The sequence below is a fragment of the Rhagoletis pomonella genome, unplaced genomic scaffold (assembly GCF_013731165.1).
Source record: "Rhagoletis pomonella isolate Grant_MI unplaced genomic scaffold, Rhpom_1.0 Rhpom_scaffold_00004, whole genome shotgun sequence".
Taxonomy (NCBI): Eukaryota; Metazoa; Arthropoda; class Insecta; order Diptera; family Tephritidae; genus Rhagoletis; species Rhagoletis pomonella.
This window is the reverse complement of record NW_023458558.1, coordinates 35,318,102-35,333,144: the sequence shown is the minus strand read 5'-3', so window position 1 is coordinate 35,333,144 and position 15,043 is coordinate 35,318,102. Positions and strand designations below refer to the sequence as shown.

The window sequence follows — 15,043 nt, the reverse complement described above, 5'->3', positions numbered from 1 at the left end:
TCTATAAAGTTTTACACTTCGGTTTATGTAGGCTTTGTTAGAGAAAGAGCTGTATTTTAATTGAAAATTCTTAAAAATTCAAAAATAATTTTAAATGGCAAACAATATCACTTTGAAATGGCGTGCTATAGATAAGACCGATACCGCAAGTAAATGTTCGAGTCTAGGCCCATGTAATAGTTAGCAGCAGCAGGTTTGCAATTTAGATTTGTTTCATTCGAAGTGGTCCATGAATTGTATTTATTGTTTACATTTTACTTTGAAATATCGGATTTTGTTTAGAGTACAAAATCTACAACAAAATACACGCAGCTTATTGTTTTTGCTCTAATGCTGCTACCTGTTTAATGTGCCTTAGTTCGAGTACATCATTATGCATGTAAATACGTACATATGTGCATATGCGTAGTAAAAAAAATGCTTATAAATTCACTTAATTGAAGGGAGCTTTTTCAAATTCTTAAAATTATGATGCGCTAATTTTTATATTTCGTTGTTTTCCCAAGGGCATCGTAAATTTCAAATGCTTACAAATTCCGCATAATCTAAAAAAATTTGTCCAAGTTTCGTAGATAAACCATATTTTTGCACGTGCCCTTCAGTCGCTTCATCGAATTTTCTGCAATTAAAATTTCTGCGCCACGTTTTGCATATTAATAATGCACTATATTTTTGGTTACTTTTTTTGTGAGATTTAATATAATAAATGTATAGTTTTTACTCAACTCTCCAAAATAAAAAAACAAATGTATGGGTTTGCTCGTGCTTGTATGCAAATTTATGACAATTTTTTAAATTCGGTTTTAGGTGGAAAGGCTGTAATATTTTGACATTTGTTATTGTATTTTTTTTTTTGAAACTATATATTCCCTTGTACAATATCAAAGTATAATAAACCAACTAGTATTTAGTGTGTTTGTTTTTAGTACTTTGCATTTGAGCTTTGCTTGCCCTAGGCGTATATGCAACATTCATCGGTATACATATCGTAGCTCTGCAGCGGACTTCGAAAAAATGTATAGTGGTAGATTTCACATACAAAAAAAAACTTGTAAAAATAGTAGAAGTTGATCGATTCTTTTAACCCTTAACTGGTTTACCAAACTTTGAATTCTCTAGGTATATTTTCCCTGAACAAAGTGATAGTCCAGCAGGTCTGAGCTTCATTTTATTTGTGGTAAAAAGTTAACGGGCGATAACGTGTCTTTGTACTGCGACTAAAGATTTTAAAGAGTGCTTAGTTTTTTAAGAAAAGTTTTTTTTTTCTTGTAGGCTAACATTTCGCTATGCTTTGACTCAGCAACATCTATCCTTCCCTGCCTTTTTAACAATTTTCAGACTTTATTTCAAGAGTTCGATTACCAAGTGAAATATTTACAATAGCGGTATGACGTCTGCGGGCAAAATATTCCTCATCAAAAAACCGCGTGTAGTTTGCAAGCAACACGATTCTCGTACTACATTCGATTACACAAGAAATTTAAAAAAAAAAAAACTGTTAAAAATTTTTTCTTATGCGGCTAGAGCTTTGTTCAGCTCTTTCAAAATTATTTCTTTTATTTAATTTTCCGCAGAATACGTAGTCAAAATATAAGAAACTAGAATAGTTTTTTAAATAGTGGCAAATTGCGGGTTTTCGAGATGTGAAAATAGTGCACCCACTTAATTGCTTTTTTTGGCTATGGCTCGCCAATCTCAAACTTCGTTTTACAGCAGTGAAGCTTAATAAATTTGCTATCTTCTATGTGAACGATATTTTCCAACCGGATAAGTAGTTTGTGAGCTAATCATTGAGTAGTCTACAATTTTTAATAATTTAATAACAAAATTTTAAAAATAAAATTGGCTTTCTGTACAAATATCAACGTGGAAGAACTGGTTAACTTTTTGCACAGCGAAGCTTGATCTTTTACTAAAAAAAATAAGACTATACTCATGTAAATTGAATAAAAAGTTTAGAAATTATGAGCACTTCAGTGGAGTATCATACAAACTTATGAGTTGCATTTTATGGAGAACATATCTTTTACTAAAATTTTGAATCGCTATATCTCAGAAATGGGGATTCTTAAGAGCAAAAGTGTCAGAATAGTTTTTATAGATAATTGCAGGACCTACAGTTTTCTCTAACCCCTTCAGCAGCAACACAAGTAACGCAATGTTGCCATGATGCACGTTGGAAAACATTGACCATGTACAATCCTTTCTTATCAAACTCACGTGTACTTCTTAATAGTGCATCAAACAACCGTGCGTACAAACTCCCGACTCTTTACACTTGCACTAACAATGCACCCTGGCGTATACGCAATCTATTGCCTACTTAAGAATGCCTGCCGACTAACGACTAACCATCTTACACTTTTTACCTTTTTAACTTAACTTTTTCCATGCATAGGTCACAATGTCTGGTATCACAACTTGCCTGCGCTTCCCCGGTCAATTAAATGCTGATCTACGTAAATTGGCCGTGAATATGGTGCCATTCCCCCGGTTACACTTCTTTATGCCGGGCTTTGCGCCACTCACAGCCAAAGGATCGCAACAATATCGTGCACTAACTGTCTCCGAACTCACGCAACAAATATTCGATGCCAAGAATATGATGACAGCATGTGATCCACGTCATGGTCGTTATCTGACAGTGGCGTGCATCTTTAGAGGTAAGTGAAGAAAAACATGATTTTTCTTTCTGTTTTCTTTTATTTTCTTTTTTAACACAACATTTTTATTTACGCGCATTTCATGAACCCCCATTTCATTCTTTCCTGCATCGCAGAAATCCTTAGCACTGACATTGGCTTATCCACGTGTCAGTTGCTAAGGTGACGCATTAATGCTGCGCATGTTCAAGCAATTCATTCCGAATGATTAATTAACGCGCTGCGTTTGTCTGGCAATTGCTCTAGTCACGCTTAACGTTGAAAATTAGTGTACAAATTTGGGTTGAGGCAGCTAACCGTCACCATTTGCTGAGTAGTTGTTTGGTTTTTCTTTCGTTTTTGTTTAGTAGAAGATATTGCATGCCGTACGATTAAAAATACCAAACCTTTCCGCTTAAGTTAAAAACACCCTGGTTTTTCCGCGTATACAGTTAAATGATACTTTCTTGAAATGAAGAATCTTTATCATTATCTTTTAAGGGTGTTGCCTGTTGCGCACAACTTTTCGTTGATATTCTCAATATGCTCAAGCACACTTAGCAACACGGCCAGCAACTGATTAGCGCGCTTAGCTGACGATTTATCAAAGGCTCGATTTTTTTATTTTTTCGATTTTTTCCTTTTTAGCTGCTCAAGTGTCGCTCAATTGTTATTTATTGTGTGACCCCGCTTATCTCGTTTACTCTCTTTAAAAAAATGTGTCTGATCTGTGGTTAAAAATGTCCCATCAACACCAAAAAAAATAAATAAATAAATAAGGAGCATTAGTCCATTCATTTCGTTTGTTGACCCTTTTGCCCAACGCGGCCTATGACTTTTCAACTCTTCACCATTTTCCGCTGCGGTTGCTAACAAGTGCTACCCACTACTATCGTTCTCTAATGCGCAACAGCGTGTGGTTTGCCACAAAAGATAACACAAACACGAACACAATAAAATAAATTCGAATACAAAAACTCGTCGCCAAAGTGAAAAATAGTTTTTTAACAACAACACATAAACACCTCATTTATTTATTTTTGGTTTTTGTGCGTATTTTTTCTTAGTCCCCTGCGCTGTCTGCCAGCCTAAAAGTAGGCAATGTAATAATAATAAGGCAAACGGAAACTTTGCCACTTTGTCATTCCGTTTAGCACTTATTTTTCTTTGAACAAACACAAAAATACGGTACACACATATACATACATGCATACATAGGTACAGTAAGCATGAATGCGTTCTTTTCCACAGTCACGTTTCGACGTTGACAGCCCAACAAAGCAGCCAAAAAGGCAAAGCCTACTTATGTGGGCGCCACTAAAAATGATTAATGAATTTGAGAATTTTCAGCAAACTTACGCCTCACCCACCCACACGACTGCACACCGACAGCATTTAGTATCGTCGCAACGTTTGAAATTTCGTTGCCTTAACTTTTTCTTTTTATTTTTATTTTTTTTTTATTATTGAAATGTATAGCTAACAAGCATATGTCGTCGTCCCCCTCATCAGCCCATTAGGTCAAAGACTAATTAAAAAAAAAAAATATATTATTATAAAATAAGCAGAAGTGGAAATGAAGTAATTAATAATATGCTTTTTAAAAGCTGCTGCGCACGTACGTGGGGTCACAGTTTGAATTCCATTCCAACTTTTTCTTCTTTTTTTTGTTTTTGTTTCGTAGCTTGGCAAACCATTGGATTAATGTGACAAAATTGTTTGTTTAGTAGAGAGAAAAACAAGCGAGTGAATTGGCGAAATTAATTAACATAACCACTAGGATGGATTTCTGTTTTAAGTTAAGGTGACACAACAAAGTCTTTTGCCAGGTGTTATTTAGTGTAATCCATTTTCACTTTAGAAGCAGAAATGCTTACAAGCAAAGAATTATTTAGCTTAATGCAAGCGTGAAATATTTAGATAATTAATAAACGAAAATGCTCTCGCATTTGTGGTTTTCGTGAAAACATCCTCTTGGCCTAAGCCCCATCAGTTCAATTAGGTATGTAGCCTTGAGAGTAATACGTTTGACACAAAGTATTTCATGTCACTTTCAAAACCATAGCATTTAACTAAATATTAACAAAGCTGCTGCAATTTTATTGCTGCTCTGGTACAATGGATTTGTTAAGTAAGCCTACTTGCATTAAGCCTACTTAAAGCGGTTTTAAAAAAAAAATTTTAAAACAAGTACAAGTAGCTGGATAAATTGAAAAATTCGAGATTGTTATAATTAAATTTTGACAATTTTGCAGTCATTTAATTAATAGTCAAAGTTGTGGGCGTACACGGATGATATTTTACTTAATAGCAACTGCAGTCCCATTTCTTTTAACCGTTAGCGAAATACTTGAAAGAACCCTGGGAAGGCTGCACGCCTGCGGCCTAAATGTGAACCCTGTCAAAACAGAACTTATCCTATTTACAAAGAGAAACAAAATACTACTATACAAACTACCGCACTATGGGACTACAGCGGTCAAAAGTAGTAAAAACAGATATGCGAATTCTGAAAAAATAATTACGCAGATGCATAGCAAAATATCCAGCTAACCCAAACCAAAAAAAAATTTTGGATGAAAATGCATATTTGCAATCAAGATACGAGCTTAAAGTAGGAGCAATGCGAAAAAATAAATTTGTAGGAAAAGATTTTCATTTTGTCGCAAATAATTTGAATTAATTTTTTCACTTGTGCGGATATATAAAAAGCCAATCTGATTGATGAGCAGTTTTTGAATATATCAGTTTACCTTGAAATTCTACATAATTTTGTGAGTGCAAAATTTTTCGAGTCCTTATTTAAAAAGGACCTAGGAAGCGAGCTAAATTATACTTAGGACAAGTAAACATTAAATATGCGTGTCATGTCTCACATAGTTCCAGCTGCGAGGAACTGCGAGTTCAGCTTCTATTCTTCCTTTTATAGACCCACCTCCTGTAAAATTTATTGAATTTTTATTGTAGAGCAAAAAGGAAAGACTCTGATATGTACATGAAATGAATAATATGCAATATAAAGTGGAAATTAAAGAAGGTGTAGATATTAATGACTCGCCAATCTATTGCTCCCAATCAACGTTCAGCAAAAAATGGACGTTACTCTGGACGGGATCCGTTTTCGATGGCAAGAGTCCTGCTTGCCTTAGCTCAGCTTTTGTTCTATAAAATGTAGGTAAAATTGAAAGTTTCAGTGTAAATACATATCGTGCACATAATTTAGTATGCAGGTATTGTAAATTTTTTCGCTTTGTCATTTTTAAAATGAAGAAATAGGAACCTATTTCAGAAATAAAATAAGTGCGCCTGTTCAGTTTCTCCAAAATCCATAAAATTTAGTACTTGGAGCCAAGAAAGCTGTGTAGGAGGTGGGCGCCGTAATAAGAACCTCTTTATTATCTTTCAAGTTGGAAAATTTTGCCTTAAACGAGCAGGGCACACCGAATTTCATCTTAAAAGATTTTTTTTTTTAAATTGCGCCTGTTTTTCTAGAATTACTGGACGATAATGTAAACCGATTTTGACGATCTTTCAGATTTAAGCCTTTCTCATTAAAACCAGCATATCGATGGCTGAGTGGAAGAACGACCTATCTCGGCAGCCAGTGCGAAAACGCTCTATCTCAAAAAACTTTTCAAGAACGCCCTATTTCAGAATTTAATTGAAAAACACCCTATCTAAAAATTCGGTTCAAAAACGCCCTATCTCACTTCAAAATGTATTGAAAATATGCTGATATAGGGCGTTTTTGAATCGGCAGCTGAGATAGGGCGTTTTTGAAACGAATTATGAAATAGGGCGTTCATGAAAAGTTTTTTGAGATAGAGCGTTTCGAACTGGCTGCCGAGATAGGTCGATCTTCCACTCAGCCATCGATATGCTCTGAATTTCATCAAAATCGGATAACATTTACTATTTCCGCCCACAAGAGTTGTGGGCGTGGTAGCGCGTTGAATTTTACAATTTTCCACATTTCTTCATTCCTAAGTGCCGAACAGCGAATTTCTAGTACGGTTACTACTTTTGGCCGCAGCTTATATGGGGACGTCCCACTGTGTACCGTCGCCAGACGCCAACACACTCTCATTATCTCCAAGCGCACTGAGGGAATAACGCATAGTAAAAATTAATATTTTTTATTTAATTACACTGTGCAACACTCGGCTGGGTATTGGACCAAACCAACTTTTTTTAAGAAATTGAGTCATAAGTAAAAAAGTAAGTTCTCCGTTTTTCGAAGTCAGCCTCCGAAATCGAGATATGGGCCTTCGAAGTTCGAAATATATCGGTATCAATTGTTTAAAAACCGGTTGGTGAATTTTTTGTTAAAAATATGTTTTTTTTATAAAAAAAGTAATTTTTTTCCTTTAAATGTGGGTTTTCTTAAATTTTTGTATACGAAGTATACAAATATGCATTTCAGAAGAAAGAAGAAATCCTGCCCGGCAGAAGCGCTAAATGTTATTCTCAATCTAATTTCTATTGATCTTCACTTGAAAGGAGTGATACCAGTCATGCCTTTGGGAAGTGCAATTAAGTGGGACGACAGCGTACATGGTAGGCAATTCCAACTTCAGCTGTAACATGCAAGTGTAATTCCCATACCGAAAAGACTGGAGAAAAGACTGAGGGGCTATCGCTCTATACACCGAAGGATCGCAGATGGATTGCGGTGTGGGAGTGGGTGTCTACTCCGAGGAACTCGGTGTTGCTCTGTCTCTGCGATTGGCAAAGGATACAAGCATCTTCCAAGCGGAATTTGTAGGTATCCTGGAAGGCTGTAAATCCGCGGCAATAGAGTCGGACTCCGACAACACAGAGAAGCTGAACGACTTTGCGGGACCACGTTTGTACTCGTAGCGCCAGACATCAGATGTCTTCAATAAAAAACATCACACCGATAAACTTTTTAAATATGGAGCGTATGCTTCTAGCGTCGGCCGTGATGTTCAAGCGGTTAGTGGTGCACACTGCCACCTGTCAGGGGCAAGGCTCGAGCCATGGTCGAAACAAAATCCAGAATATTTTCTAATAGCGGTCGCCCCGCAGCAGGCAATAACAAACCTGCAAAAATATTTTTGCTATTAAAAAGCTTCTAATAAACCCCATCTGCCCTATGGAGATTTACACAATCCCGTTAAATATAATCCCGAACATAATCCAGACATGGCCAAATCCCGATCAGACATATTCCAGACTCTACCGAATCCAAACAAGACATAATCCAGACACGACCAAATCCCAAAAAGACACAATCCAGGCAAGAAATCTCGAAAAAAAATCCCGACAAAATATAAAAATAATTAAAAAAAATCGCGCGATTTTTGTCATGCTTCATTGTCCGTTTTCACTCAAAAAGTAAGACATAAAACACGTGGTTGTTGTTGTTATTGTTGTAACGTAATTGTCCGCAAACTCAACTAGTCTATGTTCAAACAGGCCAATTAGCTGAGGGAATTAAGCTTTAAATTGCGGCATTGAGTTTGGTGTTCACACACACGTCAGCTGCGCAATTAGCGGTACGAAATCAGCTGCTGGATTACCTACAGTGATGGAAAAGTTGATACAATCGTACCTTTATTTAGTTTAAAAGTGCATTTGGTACAAACACAAAATTTTAGGTACATTTGGAACGTAGCCAAATAACTTCTCAAGAAATCAGTTGTTATTTTTATTGACATTTCAATGCATTTTCTGGTGCGGGCAACTGGTCTAATAGCTTTCCTCCGATGTGAAAGGGTATACAAATGATACAGAAGGTTGGTCAATGTAATGCAACTGTAGTTGATTTCGCTAGATAGACGGAAAATATTTCTTTTTAAAACGTCAGATCGAAGAACTGGGAGGAAAGTGATTTATTTTTTCTGCAACATAGTTCCGTCTCGCGCTTCTCAACGAAACTCTTTCCATAACCAAAATTTGTTAAATGTGAGTGCAGAAGCTGATATGGTATCGATGGGAATTGTTATCGTCCTACTTTCTCTATGTAGAAATACATATTTACTTTTTAGGCACATCCATCTATTTTTTTCGGTAGAGTTTTCCGCAAATCAGGTACAATTTTATAATGCAATTTTCCATCCCTGATGGAATATCAGCTGCAATTGCCAATTAATAATTTTAATTTTTGTATGATAAATTGGGTAACAATTAAGGCTTAAATTGGTGAAAAGGTTCTTAATTGCCAAGAAGGTGCCTGTTTGAGCATAGTCCACATGCTGGGCACTCATTTTGGATGTTGGGAGGCAAGTCGTGCCAGATTTACGAGGGTCTCTCGTGGCAGTTAAAGCTCACTCTCGTTCAGAGGTGTTGATTGTACACCGATGACGGCATTTACTCGACTGAAGTTTGTGTAGGTGGTAACAGCCTATCTGTAAATGCCGTTAATAGGCTGTCTGTACAGTCCCAGTCCCAGGAGTACTATACGTAGTGCTGGACCTGGTACTTCAGCTCAAGCAAGTTCGGGTTCTGACGTCTGTAGAACCCTACTAGGAACTGCTTGCTCCCTTACTGCAATGAGGGAAACAAATTTTAGAATTAAAAAAAACGGGCTAAATTTAAAAAAATACGCATATGAAAGAGTACCAACCCAATTCGTTTTAAATTTGAGAATGTACGTTATAAAATATGTCGTTGCGAAGTGCACAGAAGCTTTTTCGTTATACGAAATTAAAATAAAAAGAAGAAAAAAAATTAATTTTATGTTCCGTCTGATGGTAATTGAACCCGGACGCTCTTGGTAGCAACCAATTGTATCAAGCATCCTTGCACACTCAGCTACAGCCATACATGTAAATGAGTTTTCAAATGTTGAGTTTGAATCAACATCACAGCGCGCGATTAGTGCATGATGTCACATAGGGCTGCCAGATATCTCTGTTGCCAAACCGGGACACTTTAGGGAGGGCCTCTCGCTCCCTTCTCTTTCATTTCGACGTGCGAAAGGATGTAGTAAAATTTTATTTTGACAGACAAAAATAAAAACATAAAAACATGACATCATGAGATCATTACAACGTACGCCAACAAAACAAAACAACTTATCACAACTAAAGCACAGAGAATTTTTCACAATGCATGAACCTTTTTTTATTCTTTATAAAAATACAGTTTATTCTAAATGTATGAAAAAACATAAAAATAAAATTGTTAAACTTTGTGGTAATCTCGGGAAAAATTCAATAAATTTGCATACAAATTTGCAACACTCTAATCAGACTTTTTATAAAAATTTTTAAAATGGAGTTTTGCAGCCCATTAAATTTTAGTTAATTTTTGGTATTGTTTTTACTGAAAGTTTCTTCTATACAAACTATGTTCGATAATTCTTTTTATATGGAAGACACTGTCAGCAAAAAACAATAAATGCTAAAAATCAACGAAAGTTGCTGGCAACTTCAGACTTGCACTTTATTAATTGGCTCAAAAGCTACATTTTGAAAATTTTTCTAAAAGATCTGATTAGAAATTATGATCTGATGAAAGAGCCTATGAGCCAATAATTTTGTACGGCACTGTACTTATATGTACTCCAGTATTCATGAAAGAACAAAATTTAAGTACAAGATAACTTTAAAATATCAGTCATATTTATGAACTTGTTTCAAAACTTCTGTCTTTTCCTTAATATAATTGTAAAACTCTGTGCACGTAATTTTGAACGTATTTAGGTACATATACTAATCATCAACCATTGCTTGTGCAAAGTTCAACTATCTCGAAATGTGACTATTTCGCAATTAAACCGGTGCACTGAGAGAAAGAAATTTAGAATTAAAAAAGCGTGCTAAATTAAAAAAATACGCATATGAAAGAGCACCAACTCAATTCGTAATACATTTAAGTATACAAATTTTAGTATTTAGTATAAAAATATTCAATTCAAATACGCCCATATTAAAATGAAGCGATTTGCAATTACCGATTGCTTTTTCATAATTAAGTTAAAAAAGTATTTAAATTCCATGCTGGTTATAATGGGAATTGAACCCTGACCGTCTGGAAATTAGAAAATTGTGGCAAGCATCTTCGCGCACTCAGCTACAGCCAGACGTGTAAATGTGCATTTAAATGTTGAGTTTGAATCAACACCACGTGTGCGTGTTATGAAAGTATTATTTTTAATTACGAACATTTTTAAACGAAAATCCAATAGAAAATATTCATGTTTACTATGCGTTATTTCCCTCAGTGAATTCATAACATTTTTCTGAATATTAAAACGCGTTTTTTCTCTTAGTGTAGTGATTTTTGAACTTTTATTCAAATTTGTACAATCAACTCAAAAACCGGGACACTAAAATGAAACCCGGGACTTTTTAAGGTTGGGCCGGGACACCGGGACAAATAGTCTAAAACCGGGACATGTCCGGGAAAACCGGGACGTCTGGCAGCCCTAATGATGTCGTACCATGTATGTACATATGTATGTATGTATGTGTTGTCACCGCTTTGCATGCTTTGTATACATATGCTTTCTTAATTACATATGAAAAAGAATCCGTGCAGTGAAAATGCTTCATTTCAATACGGGCGTATTTGATTTGAATATTTCCATTATACGTAGTGTATGTATGATGAAAAAATCCATTTTGTTAAGAATTTTCACTTGATTTAAAAACGAACATTTTTAAACGGTAATCAAATAAATTTTTTTTATTCTTACAACGCGTTTTTTTTTTCTCAGTGTAGAGTTCTCCCATTTCGGTAAAGAACTTGCATATCTTCGTATTATCGAAAGAAAATAATAATAATGTAGCTCGAAAACATCATTCGGTGTCGGGTAAATGTTTGTAAAGTATGATTTAAGCTTGTCAGGCTTCTAAATTCAATCCTTTGATTAGTGCTAGTAGCCCATTCTTTCAATATCGCTGTAAGTTACCAAAATTGTCAGTCCTTCTGAAAATAAGTTCAGAGCTTCGCTATTCCATTAACCATGAGCCATGAAACCACTTCAGCCAAAGAAAATTTCATGAAAAATTCCACCATTTGGGATAAGCCAACGAAAGCAAAACAAATAGGCTATAAATGGATTTAAAATTTTATTAAAAACCATTGCGAATTTGTTAAACATAATAGCAATTCACCTATGTAGACATCGACACAATACGACCGTAATGTTGAAACACCTGCACACAGATATGCATGGTTAAGGGAAGCCAAATAATTAATCAAAAACTGTGTGCAAAGTAAAAAATATGCCAAAACATTTACAGTTGACTTCAGAGATTTGCTTGACGCAAAGCAACATTTTCATTTGTCTTTTGTCGACGATAGTAAAATTTTACGAACGCTGAGCCAAGCTGACTTGAGCTTAGCACAGATGAGCTGAGCTAAGACTGTAGGTTACAAACTTACATAAACTGAATGAATTAGGTGCGGATGCTTGTCAAAGGGCAGCGCACGTTGCCATGTCAAAAAGCCAAAACGCTGAATAAGACATTAAACGCGTCTCAAAGGATAGGCGGGAACTGGAAGCATAGAAACGAAATGCACGTGGCGGCAGGTATTTAGATGTTTGCGAAATGTATTTATTTATTTATATTTTTTTGCTGCACAACGCTGTGAAATTGCGGTGGAAAAGGTGACAACAGCAGCAATTTAAAATTAGGGAATTGTAAATATGTTTTTGTGATAATCAACGCTGTTTGCTTTTTTTTTGTAATACCTTCATATCGTTACCTTAATATAGAAAGGCCCTATCTCGCTAAAATACAAAAAGCCGCAACTACCAAAATTCCTTTTTTGATTTATTAAGATGCATTTCATCGAATTTTAAGTCCGCACACCATTTTAAGCAATAAAATATTGTACCTAGTAAGCTACGGATTTTTTGCATTTCAACGACTATATGAGTTAGAGCCTTTCTATATGTAGGTACGATATGTACTTACTAGGAATGTTAATCCCGGCCTTTTTAAGGTCCCAAAAATCGGGATTTGTAATTTGCACGGATGGCAATAATAGAAACTCCTTTTCTTGAACAGTATTGGCTATATTTCTTTTTTTATTCAATAATTAATATTTTTTATGAATGTCTAGCTTACTATACATATAACACTGTAGTATTTTCACTCTGACGCCAGTAATTTAAAATTGATTTAAAAAATTCATTCCAAAAAATTTTAATTTTTCTTTTAAATTCTAGAGAAATTTTCTCTTGCGTTTGGTATCCATATTTTTATTCTTCATTGCATTACAAAGTCCTTTAAAATAAATCCTGACATCAGAGAGAAAAAATAAAAACGCCACTTTAAATAAAAAAGAAGGTTTCAAACCCATTTATTTATTATTTATTTTATGGTAGGAGAGCTTCCTAGGATTGGCATAACGACATCCCGAAAATCTCGGGATCGGAAAAAGCTGAAAAATTAACATCCCTAGTACCTACATTAAAAAATGCTCATTGAAATTAGTAAGATACAAATTGATATTACACTTGGCACTCAAAAATATCTTTCATTTCATATGCATATTAATTTATTTTAGTTAAATTTTGTGGAATAGAAAATAAGTGGCAACCTAAGTGGGAACCCTATTAAAAAATATTCCTGAATTAGTATTTGTTTTTAACCGACTTCAAAAAAAGGAGGAGGTTATCAGTTCGTCGAAATATTCATATTATTTACATGGAAAATTTCAAATGCCCACCGACACCTTTAAAAATCGCTTTCTGTTGATTTCGAATTATGTAATATTTAGGTAAAATGCGGCAGTAAATTATTGTTATTGTAGGGGATACCTTTACTTATCGTTCAGCAAATCTATTTTGCGGCGGGTATTGGCTGAGTATCGGAATGGCGTAGGTGGTCTTCACCTGGATACGTGGGCAAGGTGACTAAGTTTTTCTAAGAAGGGCTCTAAGAAGCTCCTGAAGCTTGCTAAAAAAACACCATAACTCTCGTTACTGTTGGTATTATCAACTACTCATAGTCCGTTTAAAATCCAGTCGGTTAGGCTCAACATCTCCTCATCAGGGATGATGAAGTGTCATCATCTTCACCATATGCTCCTGAACTGCCTAGCTTTCGCGACATTAGCCGCTAACGAAACTTTTGTTTTTGAACACGCAGCTCACTAATCTTCAAAAGTCACCGGTCGATTTTTTTTTCGCTTGATTTGAACCGAACAAAGCCATCAATTAACAAATAAAATGTGAATTATATTAAGAAAAAAAAAACTATTCAATATTACTTGCCATATCTCATTATTGAAATTATGCTGCTACTCTTTTTTAGGTCGGATGTCGATGAAGGAGGTCGATACGCAAATGTTAAACGTACAAAGCAAGAACAGCAGCTACTTTGTTGAATGGATACCGAATAATGTAAAGGTGGCCGTTTGTGATATACCACCACGTGGCCTCAAAATGTCCGCCACATTCATCGGAAATAGCACAGCCATACAGGAGATCTTCAAGCGTATAGCGGAGCAATTTACAGCCATGTTCCGGCGCAAGGCGTTTCTGCATTGGTACACCGGTGAGGGCATGGACGAAATGGAATTTACCGAAGCTGAATCGAATATGCACGATTTGATTTCGGAATATCAACAGTATCAGGTACAAAATGTGCACTTCTGCCAACGGATGTACATACATAGGTGTATATGTGTATGAATGTGAATGTTATGAGGAAGTGGATATTGGTATGTTGCTCCTGCATGTTTATGTTTATGGAAACGTGGAAACGAATGTGTATAAACGGATGCGAAAATTGATTGCTTTTAATTAAAAATTGCTTGTGATTGTTGGTTGTTAGCCCAGGCCATGGTGGATTTTTACTTTGTGTCTGCTAACATTGCCATTGCGAATGATTTTACAGTTGTAGCTGCTATTCCGAACGAGCATTTGAATGTTACCACTATTTTTTTATTTCTTTTTATTTCACAGGAGGCTGTCGTCGATGACGATGTCGAATTCGATGACGAACACAACGCATACGAAGAAAATTCCATACAAAATGGTGGCATGTAGTGACTCAGGAGGAGAAATTGCCACGTGTCGATAGCCAATTCGCCTATTAGTAGAGTATTAACTACATATTTCTGCTGTGGTTCATTCAAAAAATTCAGCTTGAATATAAAGATTTGTTAAGCCGGAAGCTTGTAGAATAAAAAAGAAAATTAAAAATAAAATTGAAATGTTTTTTACAAGAAAAAAAAAAAAAAAAAATACATATCAACTAAAGCACTGCAAATATACCAGCAGAAATACTCTTCATATGTGTACATGAGTAAATGGAACATATATTTTAGAGTACTTAAAAAGATAGGAACAAAAATAGCGAACATCGTAAATTTGAGGAACTGATCAATGTTACTCAACAGAGCTCTGCTACATAAAACACTGTTCCGCTTTTCCAGAGTACTTGAGTATGTTGATTGCATTCAGTAGTATTTGA

The 15,043-nt window shown here is 35.4% G+C and overlaps 1 protein-coding gene across 1 annotated transcript in view; it reads left to right on the top strand.

Moving 5' to 3' along the window:
• LOC118737536 (tubulin beta chain) overlaps nucleotides 1–14,777 on the top strand; it is a gene marked incomplete at its 5' end in the record, with an annotated part of 134,168 nt that extends 119,391 nt beyond the window's left edge. The window contains 3 exon segments of the mRNA XM_036468109.1: nucleotides 2,399–2,663; nucleotides 13,880–14,202; nucleotides 14,533–14,777. Of these exon segments, the coding sequence (XP_036324002.1) occupies nucleotides 2,399–2,663; nucleotides 13,880–14,202; nucleotides 14,533–14,616 (672 nt within the window). The 3' untranslated portion in view covers nucleotides 14,617–14,777.
• Between the last annotated feature and the right edge of the window lie 266 nt (nucleotides 14,778–15,043).